Source organism: Protomyctophum parallelum (assembly GCF_964188405.1).
Source record: "Protomyctophum parallelum genome assembly, chromosome: 14".
Classification (NCBI taxonomy): domain Eukaryota; kingdom Metazoa; phylum Chordata; class Actinopteri; order Myctophiformes; family Myctophidae; genus Protomyctophum; species Protomyctophum parallelum.
In genome coordinates this window covers 38,213,490-38,227,050 of record NC_139709.1, presented here as the reverse complement: position 1 = coordinate 38,227,050, position 13,561 = coordinate 38,213,490, and the positions used below count along the sequence as shown (strand labels likewise).

The following is a 13,561-nucleotide window of genomic DNA, read 5'->3' as shown; positions in this document are numbered from 1 at the left end:
GTTATTCCAACCAGTTCCTTTCCCCTACATCAGGCGCCCCGGCTGGCCAGGGGGAGGCAGTTTAGTGACCAGGATTACTGCATGTTTTTTGTGAGGGTACCTACCCTAGGGGACACAGGGAGAACATGCAAACTCAACCCAGGGCACAGTGTGGTCACCTTTCCTGTTCACCCTATACACATCTGACTTAAGTTCTGCTTAAACTACATGTTACCTACAAAATTATAGACATTAGCCTTTAACCATTTTTTTTAAACAATTAGCCATTTGCTAAACCAACACAAAAGCAATTGTCCAATGCCAATCCAAATAGTTTAGCAACCGTCAGTGTTATTTTGCATGGCTGTGGGAAAGTTAAACGACTGACCCACCCAGGTGATGGCAATAATACTAATCACCGTAGTCTTACCGTGCATTACATAAAAACTCCTGTTGGACGGTCGTAAGATGATTGAGTTGGATACCGTTTCTCCCTCTAACAATTCCTTGAATTTCCAGAAATAATGCCATGCACATTTGTCCAGTAGCCTACTGCAGGCCTGGTTGACAAGATTTAGAAGACATTTTGAAGCTCTTGCTACTGAAATCACAGATTATTGCATCTCAATGGGTGAGAATGACAGCTTGTCATCGCAGAGTGGAGTGGGTGGGGCTTAGTGAAGGCCTAGTTTACTTGAAAGCATTTCTCACTCCGTTTAAACAGTACTGTATCAGTTGACTCAGATGTTTCGAGAATGCAAAGAAAGGCGGTCAAAGTGAGAGGACGACGAGAAAGCAGTCCATATACTGTAGGTGAGGCATCATTACATTGTGACAGTGGCCTACGGCTTAGCTCCTCCTCTGACCCTACATTTGTTAATGAAGGCTTTCTTGAGCTTGCTTTCGTCGATTGCTTTCCAACCAGGCAAGCTCGCACATCTCAGGACATAGGCTGCAAGACAAAAGCATTCAAAACTAGTACTGTGATTTTGACAAATAACACGATCTAGATAACATAATATTACTACAATTTTGTCTGTCCTGATGAAATTGCTATCCCCACTATCCTGGCCTGTAAATGTATTTTCTGTTTGTTGATTTTTATCAGAATATAGATATTTAAACATTTTATTTAAGGGGGGGGGGGGGTGGGGGGGGGCGGGGGAGGGGAGACAGTTTTAAAGTAATGAAGTAGCCTAATTTTGAGACAACTTACTTAGAATTCCGTTGACCTTCTTCCGTTGAAGGACCCTCTTTCCTTCCGGGATCCTGCCATGGCGACCAAAAGCGACTGCGTTCTCACACTCCGCCTCAGTGAAAAAACAGTCAAACAGCAAATGAAACAGACGCATTGAGTCTTGTTTTGATGCATGCTGCATGGCAGCGAGGCGGAACGACGAGACAAACAAGCCGCTGTCAGGAAACAGCTCCTGCTGGCCTGATGGTGCAGACAGGATGGTGGCGTCCTGCTTGTAGGTGGTGTCCTGCTCGGGGGTGGTGTCCTGTTCGCGGGTGGTGTACTGCTCACGATGTCTCTCTCCAATGAAGTCAATGAGATTCCTAAACTCTCTTAGCTGGCCTGGGTCTGAGAGAGGGAAATAGCGCATTCATAATTATGTGTTCAAGGCCCTATCACTAGGTAAACAAAGCAATAGAACATGCAAAAGAAATTACTTGCCAATTCTCGAGAGGACTAGATCGACCCTTCTCTTCTCACGCAACATTTTCTCAACCTCCTCCTTACATCCATCGCATGGTTTCCATGCAGTCGCTGGTGGGACGTTGCCCTCATCGGATGATGAGCTGTCCGATTCTCTCCAGTAGTGTGGCGAGCTGGCTGTGTTCGCGCCGTCAGGTGGTGGTGAGCCGGCTAGATTGGGTGGTGGACCAGCCACATAGCCCCCATATGGCGATGGGCCGGCTGCATGGACTCTGTAAGGTGATGATGAACCAGTGGTGTTGTGACCATAGGTAGGACTGTCACTATCATGACATGTTTGACATTGAACACACGCATTACTGTTTGTATTTCTTGCCCATAGCAGATTTGACCCTTAGAAAACGGCAAAATAAAGTATAATTTAGATCAGTGGTTATCAACCCTTTTCATATCATGGCCCATTATTTACTGTTTTTGAGACACAGACCACCATTTGATGACATTTAGCCTCTCTTAGGCCCGAGACTAAAGAATATTTTGTTGTCGGTTAATATGTCCACAATTCCATGCTGTATTGAAACGTTGATAAAAAACTAATTGTGTAGACTAAATTAAGTAATGCAGATGTTTAACAATAATTTAACTCGAGAGAGTAAAATGACACCAAATGGACCCGTACGCATGTATACTTCAGTATGCATGAGTCACCGCGACCTAGCCACCTGGCAATCACTGTTGTGTCTCCGTGTAAACGCTGAATAAAAAGTGAGAACACAACGGGACTTTGCTGTTGTCTTTGGAGAACATTGCCATGTAAAAGTGGCCTAAAAAAAGTATAATGTACTATGGCCAAGACAAAATACAAAAATGTGGATCTATAAAATCATAACGCATTGCGTTGTGAGCTTGTAGATTTCTCAAATAATTGTAATCATGCAATTATGTACTAATTGTGGCACGCCTACCCATAGGGTGATGGGCCGGTTGAATGGCCTGCATAGGGTGATGGACCAGCGGTGTTGCTTCCATAGTGTGGTGGGCCAGCTGTGTTGTACTCGAAGAGTGATGGGCTGCCTGCATCGCTGCAGTAGAGTGGTTGGTCTGCTCCATGTTGGTGTGTTAGGTTAGCGATGTTTCCGGCTGCTTCGTCCCAGTAAAGAGATGTGCTGGCTGCATGACCCACAGCGTTTCCCCCGTCATGCGATGGTCCGGCTCCGTTTACCCTGTCATGCGATGGTCCGGCTCCATTTACCCAGTCATGTGATGGTCCAGCTCCATAGCCCCAGCAGATAAAGTAAGTTTTAGTCTCACAGTCAAGCCAGACAAATTGAACTTGAAGGTCACAACTATAAGCATTGTGTTTGGATGGGAGCCAACAAGGCCTATGGTGAAAAGTACATCATCCCTAATGTGACACATGTAGGTGGGTCTCTGTTGTTTTGGGTGTATGTGTCACACACACACACACACACACACACACACATTGTAAATTAAAAAGTAAAGTGTTCCATTGTCACCTGGATGCAATGTTGGAATGGCATCATACCATGTTTGGCTTTGTCTACGATACCGCTTCCTAGGTTCAATCACTACAGACTGTACCGCAGGGGAGGGCAGACAAACTGAGGCAGGATACTTTCTGGGACGGCCACGCTTCTTAGGCTGTACCGGCATACTGGATACATCTGAGAGAGAGAGAGATGTTGCAATAAAGCTAATGTGTTGTAAGCTGTTGTTGTATAAAGCGTCTCCTATATGGATGTATAACTATCTCTGACAGAAAATGCACAATCTTTTTATAGTTTCACAAGATAGTATTACCCAAGTGTTAATGTAACACAGCTCTCCTTTATTTAACTCCTATTTATATCCAATATTTATTTGTAAATGCATCGTTTTATTTTGATTGTCTCGTTCCACTTCTGCTTTGGCAATGTAAATGCTCCTTTGAATTTAATTGATAGAGAGAGGGTGGGGGGGGGACGACGACGACAGGATTTATTATTATTGCAGTCTTAAAAATAATGCCTATAAGAAAATGAAACAGCATCTGTGGCTGGATGGAGGCAGCAGTAGAGGTTGGCACAAAGGAAATTGAGTATAAGATAAGAAGAAGAACAGAAACAAAGGGAAAGTATACAGCAGCTAGAAAGAAGAGCAGCAGAGGAAGGTTTTATAGGCTCAGAAGAGTGAGTTGGAGCGGAGAGCAGAGAGGGATGTCATAATAGCTTGAGCTAGATTAGAAGTCTACAATCAGGTGATACAGTGTCTTCCAGTCTTCCTGACTTTCTAACAAAGCTAACAGAACCAGGCAGACACAGCAATTCATCACTCAATTTGCAGTCCACAGTAATCTGTTATCCAAAAGTTGCATCAAATGTGCAGCCCAAGGTTACATCAAAGTGATAAAACCCAGATGTTGCTTGCGTGAGCCACATATTTCAATAAAGTACAGCGGCTACAGCCTGAACATAATCAGCCTAATGTATTATTGTTTGTGCATGTGTACAGTACATAAGACTGAATACTTATACTGTTTAATAATTTCATTAAGTCTACTCTTAAATTCACTGCACTAGTGAAAAGCATTATAGATATTAATCTGTGCCAAGTTGCCAACACAACAGTGCCTAATGTGACACATGTAGGTGGGTCTCTGTTGTTTTGGGTGTATGTGTCACACACACACACACACACACACATTGTAAATTAAAAAGTAAAGTGTTCCATTGTCACCTGGATGCAATGTTGGAATGGCATCATACCATGTTTGGCTTTGTCTACGATACCGCTTCCTAGGTTCAATCACTACAGACTGTACCGCAGGGGAGGGCAGACAAACTGAGGCAGGATACTTTCTGGGACGGCCACGCTTCTTAGGCTGTACCGGCATACTGGATACATCTGAGAGAGAGAGAGAGAGATGTTGCAATAAAGCTAATGTGTTGTAAGCTGTTGTTGTATAAAGCTAACGTCTCTTATATGGATGTATAACTATCTCTGACAGAAAATGCATAATCTTTTTATAGTTTCACAAGATAGTATTACCCAAGTGTTAATGTAACACAGCTCTCCTTTATTTAACTCCTATTTATATCCAATATTTATTTGTAAATGCATCGTTTTATTTTGATTGTCTCGTTCCACTTCTGCTTTGGCAATGTAAATGCTCTTTTGAATTTAATTGATAGAGAGAGGGTGGGGGACGACGACGACGACGACAGGATTTATTATTATTGCAGTCTTAAAAATAATGCCTATAAGAAAATGAAACAGCATCTGTGGCTGGATGGAGGCAGCAGTAGAGGTTGGCACAAAGGAAATTGAGTATAAGATAAGAAGAAGAACAGAAACAAAGGGAAAGTATACAGCAGCTAGAAAGAAGAGCAGCGGAGGAAGGTTTTATAGGCTCAGAAGAGTGAGTTGGAGCGGAGAGCAGAGAGGGATGTCATAATAGCTTGAGCTAGATTAGAAGTCTACAATCAGGTGATACAGTGTCTTCCAGTCTTCCTGACTTTCTAACAAAGCTAACAGAACCAGGCAAAGACACAGCAATTCATCACTCAATTTGCAGTCCACAGTAATCTGTTATCCAAAAGTTGCATCAAATGTGCAGCCCAAGGTTACATCAAAGTGATAAAACCCAGATGTTGCTTGCGTGAGCCACATATTTCAATAAAGTACAGCGGCTACAGCCTGAACATAATCAGCCTAATGTATTATTGTTTGTGCATGTGTACAGTACATAAGACTGAATACTTATACTGTTTAATAATTTCATTAAGTCTACTCTTAAATTCACTGCACTAGTGAAGAGCATTATAGATATTAATCTGTGCCAAGTTGCCAACACAACAGTGCCATGACAATCATGTTGAAATAATAGCTTTGGTGTTTGGATGGGGGGCCATCTACTGGACAGAACGTGCATAAGAAACTGTACAGGTAGGCTATATAATAAGCTAAAATTAATGTAAATTATAGAATATGAAAAATAAAGCAATGGAATTCGAATGGGATTATAGAGGTTAATTGACAGCCCTAATTTGCTGTGCAATGCAAGTCAATGGGATTGCTATCATACAGTATTCCTATTCTCTCTTCGTCCTCTCCTACCATCTGCTCTTCTCTTTCCTCACCTCTTCCTGCTCTCTCCTCCTCTTCATCCGGTTCTTCTGGCAGAGGGGATGGCACAGGACTATTACATTTACGCTTACGCATACTAAATATACGCTTTCTCGGACGGCCATGTTTACACTTCACCACCGCAGGGGAGGGCAATAAGACGGGATACTTTCTGGGACGGCCACGGCCACGCTTCTTAGGTTTGACCACCATGTGCTGTACCGTCATACTAGTAGAGCATTCTGAGAGAGAGAGAGAGAGAGAGAGAGAGAGAGAGAGAGAGGGAGAGAGAATAAAAAGTCCATAGACTTTGCTGGCAAACGATTTACGTCATAGTACTCTGAACAAACATTACAGTCCATAGACTTGGCGGACAAATGATTTACGTCATAAGTGCTCTGAACAAACATTCAAAAGTTCATAGTCTTGGCTGCCACATGACGTAATTTTCAAAAGCACAGGAGGCGCTCTCGTGTTTGCCTAAAATGGTTTTAATAGCTTTACACGATATCGAGGTTGGCATGGATTGGGTTAACACAAAGAATGCGGGACCTCGTTCTCTCCACGACCCGCCTGTGCCAAAACGAGGGAACTTGTCTTTCTTTAATTTAATTTAATCCAGCAATGTTTGCTTTTATTCAGCCTATGGATCTTACGTGCACGCACGCACGCGCAAGCTTATAACTACTTTCCAAAATCCAGTGTTTGGAAGGTTATGTTCTGTTCTTACATCCCGCAGATCAAAACAACCCCATTGTCGTTCCTCGGCTGCCCTAAAGCCCACTGTGGTGGTGGGGGGGGGCATGACACTTTCATGGGAGCCAAATCTCCCACCGGAAGTTACATGAATACAAAGCAGTGAATGTAGCAAGCTGGACCAGTGTTTATTTCATTGTCCCATTTGACTGTCAAGGGTTCAGCCTACAGGAAGAAACCCTAAATACAAATAGTCTAGTCGCTGGAGGGGGGGGGGGTCTCCTGCACCCCCCGGAAATATACTTCTAATCAGTGTTTTCTTATTGGAAAAAATGTGCTGAAAATGATGAGCTATGATAAAAAGTTGTCAAAATGTCCCACCTACCTCAAAACCCCCTTTTTGGTATATATGGCTCTGGCGAAATTGTGTAAAGGCAAATATTAATTCACTAAAATTACATAAATAGACATGGTAGTCTAGCAGTAAGTAGCAGAACAGGATTTGGGGGGTTGCTACCATTATATTCTTAAATATAATGTAAAAACACAAAAGAATATGGTGTCCGCTTGACTAATAACAACAAAGATGGTTATTTTACAACACATTATGGTGAATATCCCTGCCTCACTTGTATATAGAAAACTTCCCATATCCCTAAGCTTCAATTTGAGCCCAAGATAACCTTTCTATCTTGTAAATTACGCTTTCTGTAGCCAAAACTCTGAACTCAAATCGGTGAAAATTGTATATTTAGTCAGTATCAGCTATACATTTGGAATAAATGAATGAATGACTGAGTTTGAACTGACTCCACATCATGGAATATTTCTTACTTGAATAAGCTATGTTTTTTTTTTTTTTTAAGATATTTTTTTTTTGCGGCTTACGCCTTTTATTGATTTTTGAAGGGACAGACAGTAGGCTGACAGGAAACGGGAGAGAGATGGGGGGATGACATGCAGTAAAGGCCGTGTCGGGTCCGGGAGTCGAACCCGCGGCACACTGCGACTGGATTACCAGTCCGGTGCCCAGACCGTTACGCTACGGCCTGGGCCTTGAATAAGCTATGTTAAAAAGTTTGCAAAGTGTCCCAGTTACCATTTTTATGCAAATGAGTGCCTCCATTATCAAAATAATCGATTTTCACTATATCTCAGCCAATATTGCACTTAAATGAACAAATAAGGTGTCTAGACCTATGTTTTGAGGTTCAAGGATCTCAGTGAAACTATTTTTAAAGTGACCACATGTGCCCGTGGCATGCTGGTGTACAAATCAGTGCTGATTAAATATCTATCTCGTCGGCTTCTTGTCCATGCTCTCCAGACATGGTCAAGGAGATCAACCAGTGAGGTTGGTAGGACTGCACCGCAGGACACACTGGATTAAAAAACTCAACCACCCCTGTCCTTCATCATAGGGTTTTGGTTTTTCCAAAAAAGCTTCATCAGCTCGCTTGTATAAGGCAACACGGTGGTTCTCTTCAGAGCAGACAGAGTAGCATGGAGCAAGACGAGCCAGGTCAACTTTAGATTTAGAAATGAGTTGGTCATCTTCCCCCACCACTCTTTCACTGAAGACTCACAATTCAAATAGCCAAGCCATGTGGCTCATCGGGCAGGAGCCTAACAAGTACACTCCCTGGCATGACTAGTATGTCGCAGGGACCCTTTGGTATTACCCAGCTGGGGATCGAACCCCTGACCATCCAGTCTCAGGGTGGACGCTCTAACTACAAGGCCACTGAGCTGTTGATGATATCCAGGGCCTCTTACGGGTGTGTAACTCTAGAGTGTAAAAAATTGAACCAAATGAACCTGTAAGCCTTGCGGAGCCATGAGGCCCATAGGGCAGGAGTCTATCTCCCGTTTCTGTAGTAGGAGGCAGCTTGATGTACAAGTACACCCCCTGGACATGACACTAGTATGTAGCAGGGACTTACCCCTTGATACTGAGTACCAAGCAGGGACAAGCAGGGAGGTACTGGGTTCCATTTTTCAGAGTCTCTGGTATGACCCGGCCGGGGATCGAACCCCGACCTCCCAGGCTCAAGGCAAATGCTCTGACCACAAGGCCACTGAGCTGTTGATATCCAGGGCCCCTTACGGGTGTACAACTCTGAATGTACAAATGGAACTGTAAGGGTTATGGGGGTCCTTGAAATGTGCCTTGTGCTACACTATATAGAACAGATCCTTAATTAGTATAGTTAGAGCAATTAATCTGTCTGCTGTATGGACTGAGTTGCGAGTCTTCAGTATGGTAAATGGTGGATTTATAAAGAGCTTTTATCCAAGGCGCTTTACATAGATTGTGCATTACATTCACACACATTCATACACTGATGGCAGCGGAAACCATGTAAGGCACCAAACTGCACACCAGGAGCCGTTAGGGGTTCAGTGTCTTGCTCAAGGACACTTCGACACCAACTCTGGGGGAGCCCGGGTTTGAACTGGCAACCTTGCGGTTACCATCCAGCCACTCTACCCCTGAGCCACCGCTGCCCCAGTGGACGTCACCCGTGCCAAGTTGCTGCGGACAATGGTGGGGGGGGCGAATGACAAACTCACTTCTTAAATCTAAAGTTGACCTGGCTCGTCTTCCTCCATGCTACTCTGCTCTGAAGAGAACCATCGTGTTGCCTGATAGCTGATGAAGCTATTGTGTAAAAACCAAAACCATATGAAGGGCAGAGATGGTTGAAAATCCTTGTCATTGGAGACCATGGACAAGCAGACAAAGAATACTGATGAGTTCTATGAACACGATGACTGATTCATGTGACTGTGCATATTGTCCTTTATGGTGCAGGCTAGGGTGGTCACTGTTTGTACACTGTTGCTTACATTTTTGCCTTTGAGTGTGTACAGGAATAGGATGGAATACTGTTACAGGATTGTGTGACTGTTTGAATTTTGTACTGCATATAGTCTAGTGTGTATACTGCCGTATACTATTGTTCATACTAAGGATGTTTTTAGTTTGTGATGTTCTACAGTAGGCTATATTCTAAATTATAAAGCTTGCTTAAAAACACAGCACCTGTCTAGATGTTATATGCAATATTGGTATGTCTTACGTATAAATGTGACTTTATTGTAATGGCGGCACTGATTTGCACATGTGGTTAAGAATAGGTTAACTGTCTGAGACCCTCAAAACATAGGTCTAGACCATAGACTGTAAAAAATATGGACAAAGCGTTCCCCGGGTCTAACATGAACGTAAAATGAAGCCTGTAATAATATGCTAATTCCTGATGTAAGTCGCCATCTTTCTAGATCCGTTTTGGACCAGCTGGTCATTGGCTGCCCAGACAACGAGGCGGGACTTCCCCCCTTCTTCTCCGTTGGTTTTTATTTTGACTCGAGTGGGAGGAGAAGACTCTTGAGTGGGAGGGGAATCCCGATCATAGACTGTAACGGTAGCCACGCCCCTCAGAACATACGCGACTTTATGGTCATTTTTTTTAATTAATGGGACCATAATTTTCCAAAAAGAATATTATGACATTAGAAATGAGACTTTAAACTAGTGACTGGAAGAAGAAAGTATTCATGACCATGTTTATTAAGGTAATACAGTCTAGGTGAAGTTGGGCCAAAATACATGGGCCTCTATGGAGCTATGGGGCTTTTTGGGTCCAGTCCAGCGCCACAACAGGCCATTATATGAACTACCGATTTCAAATGAGGCTTCACGAAATATCTGGCTGACTGCCCCCCTGGTCTAGACACCTTATTTGTTCATTTAAGTGCGATATAGATATAGTGAAAATCGATTGTCTTGATAATGGTGACACTCATTTGCATAAAAATTGTAGATTGGACACTTTGCCAACTTTATAACGTAGCTTATTCAAGTAAGAAATATTCCATAATGTGGAGTCAGTTCAAACTCAGTTATTCATTCAAAATGTATAGCTGATACTGACTGAATATACAATTTTCACCGATTTGAGGTATAGTATATACCAAAGGGTCCCTTTGGTACATACTAGTCATGCCAGGGAGTGTACTTGTTAGGTTCCTGCCCTATGAGCCACATGGCTTGGCTAGAGCTATAGAGCTATTTGAATTGTGAGTCTTCAGTGAAAGAGTGGTGGGGGAAGATGACAAACTCATTTCTAAATCTAAAGTTGACCTGGCTCGTCTTTCTCCATGCTACTCTGCTCTGAAGAGAACCACCAAGCGAGCTGATGAAGCTTTTTTGGAAAAACCAAACCCTATGATGAAGGACAGGGGTGGTTGAGTTTTTTAATCCAGTGTGTCCTGCGGTGCAGTCCAACCAACCTCACTGGTTGATCTCCTTGACACTGTCTGGAGAGCATGGACAAGAAGCCGACGAGATAGATATTTAATCGGCACTGATTTGTACACCAGCATGCCACGGGCACATGTGGTCACTTTAAAAATAGTTTCACTGAGATCCTTGACCCTCAAAACATAGGTCTAGACACCTTATTTGTTCATTTAAGTGCAATATTGGCTGAGATATAGTGAAAATCGATTATTTTGATAATGGAGGCACTCATTTGCATAAAAATGGTAGATGGGACACTTTGCTAACTTTTTAACATAGCTTATTCAAGTAAGAAATATTCCATGATGTGGAGTCAGTTCAAACTCAGTCATTCATTCATTTATTCCAAATGTATAGCTGATACTGACTAAATATACAATTTTCACCGATTTGAGGTAAGTTCAGAATCTTGGCTACAGAAAGAGTAATTTACAAGATAGAAAGGTTATCTTGGGCTCAAATTGAAGCTTAGGGATATGGGAAGCTTTCTATATACAAGTGAGGCAGTGATACTCACCATAATGTGTTGGAAAATAACCATCTTTGTCATTAGTCAAGCGGACACACTATTCTTTTGTGTTTTTGAGGATGATGTGGGTCATATTTAAGAATATAATGGTAGCAACCCCCCAAATCCTGTTCTGCTACTTACCCCTATGTGTCAAGATACTTCATGAGCAATTTCAGACTACCATGTCTATTTATGTAATTTTAGTGAATTAATATTTGCCTTTACACAATTTTGCCAGAGCCATATACCAAAAAGGGGGTTTTGAGGTAGGTGGGACATTTTGACAACTTTTTATCATAGCTCATCATTTTCAGCACATTTCTTCCAATAAGAAAACACTGAATAGAAATTTCTGGGGGGTGCAGGAGACCCCCCCTCCAGCGACTGTACTAAAAGGGAATACACCATTGCACAAAGATCGACCCAGGGTGTCTAATGAAGTACTGTCACAAAACAGGAAAAATACATTTGTGGCACTCCATCTTTAAGTCTTTTTTATTTTACCTAAAAGAGTTCTGCACCTCTCCTCCGGATGTATTGTTGACACATCAGCCTCCTCTTCCTCTTTAATCTGCAGAGGTTGTGGTTCCTCCTTGACCAGATGTGGGCTCCTCTCTGCATGTCCAGGGATAACCTCTTCTCTCACACACAAACACACATCAATTATTTAAAAGGGTTCAATTTAAATGAGCCCTACTACCGTGCATAATGAAATGCCTTTTTTCCAAGGGGGACAAAATTAGAAAATATGAAAACACCCAAGGGCCAACTACATCTCCTACCTATCATAATGTAATTTCGGACCATATTAAAGTCACACATGCATGCAAATGCATTGTATCTTATCAACATCAATGGTATTTGTCACTTGTCAGGTATTGACACAAATAAAATAACTCAAAATGACCAAATGTAACAGAAATGAAAATATGTGCCACTGGCACAGTGCCAGGGACCCCAATGCAAGATTGTGTTTATTTAAATGTTCTTCATTTAAATGTTGCTCAAGGACCCCGTTTAGATGAGAGAACCGCTAAACGTGTAGTTCAGGGACTTAGTTGCAACACAGCAACAGCCGGAGCCACCTAACGTGACTCCGAATCACTCGTCGTTTCACAAACTTGTGAATCAATGCAAAATATCCGGGGAGCTCGGATAAAAATGCCTATTAAACAACGCGGAATGCAGCCGTGCTAAACGCTGTACTAGCAAATGTATAGCCTGACCCGTGGCACACGTGGTTTCTGGTTTGATTGATTGAAATATTTAATACAAAGACTGTTAACTGAGTAGACGACGATATTGAGTGGTCACATCTTGGGTTATGAAATATGAAGACAAGACCTAATATCACAGTGGTTCAAATAATGCAGCTCAACCAACCTGTTCTGTGTAGTTTGATGTGTGGCTGTAAAATTAGGTCCAGCTGTTTGTTTTGTCTCTCCAGCAGAGTTTCTAGTGTCTCTATCTCTCTCTGGAAGAGGTTGAATATGATCTCTGCAGCCAAACTGAGACGCTCACTGACAAACACTCTGACGAGCTTCACACAACATTCATCAACACCACGCTGTTTTTCCAAAAGACACAATAACTCCTCTCCCACCGACGTCAGGTGTTCATTTATCGACAGCCGTACAGTCTCTATTTGACACATTGTACGTCCTCCTTCATGAGGATCAGACATGAGTGTTTCACACCGCGCGCTGTTTCTCACGGCGAAGAAAACACGCACACTTCCGTGTTAAAGTCAAGGAAGCTGGTTAAAGTGAGCATCTCGCACTGAGATCTGGGCACGCCACCGCATTTTGCCGCCTGGTGGAGAGGAGGTGTGTGACGCCAGGGCTCCACTGGGCGCGTCTGCGTCGCGTCTGCGTCGCGTCTCCGTCACCATAAAATTGAACCGGTTCGTTTTTTGACGCACGCACGCGTGACGCAACGCGCCCCAACGCGCCCAGTGCAGCCCTGGCGTAACTGTAACTATACACACACTCGGAGCCTAGACTGGAGTCAAATCTTTGATATCTGATAAAATGCATTCATGGCCACCAACGTAATCAAAATAGTCAACCAAACAACTATGATCTCCTCACTGGTTTGGTTGTTTGTTTGATTGTATGCAGAATAGGTAGGCGGCAGGCCTACATTTCAAACAAAAGCACAACTCACACTAGTTTCAATTCATCAGAATATTTAGACGTAGGCCTACAAATATACAAAACAACAAATATACAAAACAAATGTGAAATCATTATTGTAAAAAGGGAAAAACGTATAGCGTACCATT

The 13,561-nt window shown here is 42.7% G+C and overlaps 1 protein-coding gene and 1 long non-coding RNA gene across 2 annotated transcripts; both read right to left on the bottom strand.

The window, feature by feature from the left end:
* Positions 1–212: 212 nt before the first annotated feature.
* Positions 213–3,313, bottom strand: LOC310871303 (uncharacterized protein; the record flags this gene model as incomplete). The annotated part of the gene is made up of 5 exons (XM_083782789.1): positions 213–931; positions 1,196–1,564; positions 1,658–1,911; positions 2,605–2,911; positions 3,157–3,313. 5 exons carry the CDS (start codon positions 3,311–3,313, stop codon positions 822–824), a joined length of 1,197 nt encoding a protein of 398 aa, XP_083638915.1. The 3' UTR covers positions 213–821.
* A 1,068-nt stretch (positions 3,314–4,381) lies between these two features.
* LOC310870880 lies at positions 4,382–12,861 on the bottom strand. The gene is made up of 4 exons (XR_014570275.1): positions 12,661–12,861; positions 11,782–11,913; positions 5,779–6,006; positions 4,382–4,543 (listed from the first exon to the last, which is right to left on the bottom strand). It is a non-coding gene; the product is annotated as an uncharacterized lncRNA (long non-coding RNA).
* Between the last annotated feature and the right edge of the window lie 700 nt (positions 12,862–13,561).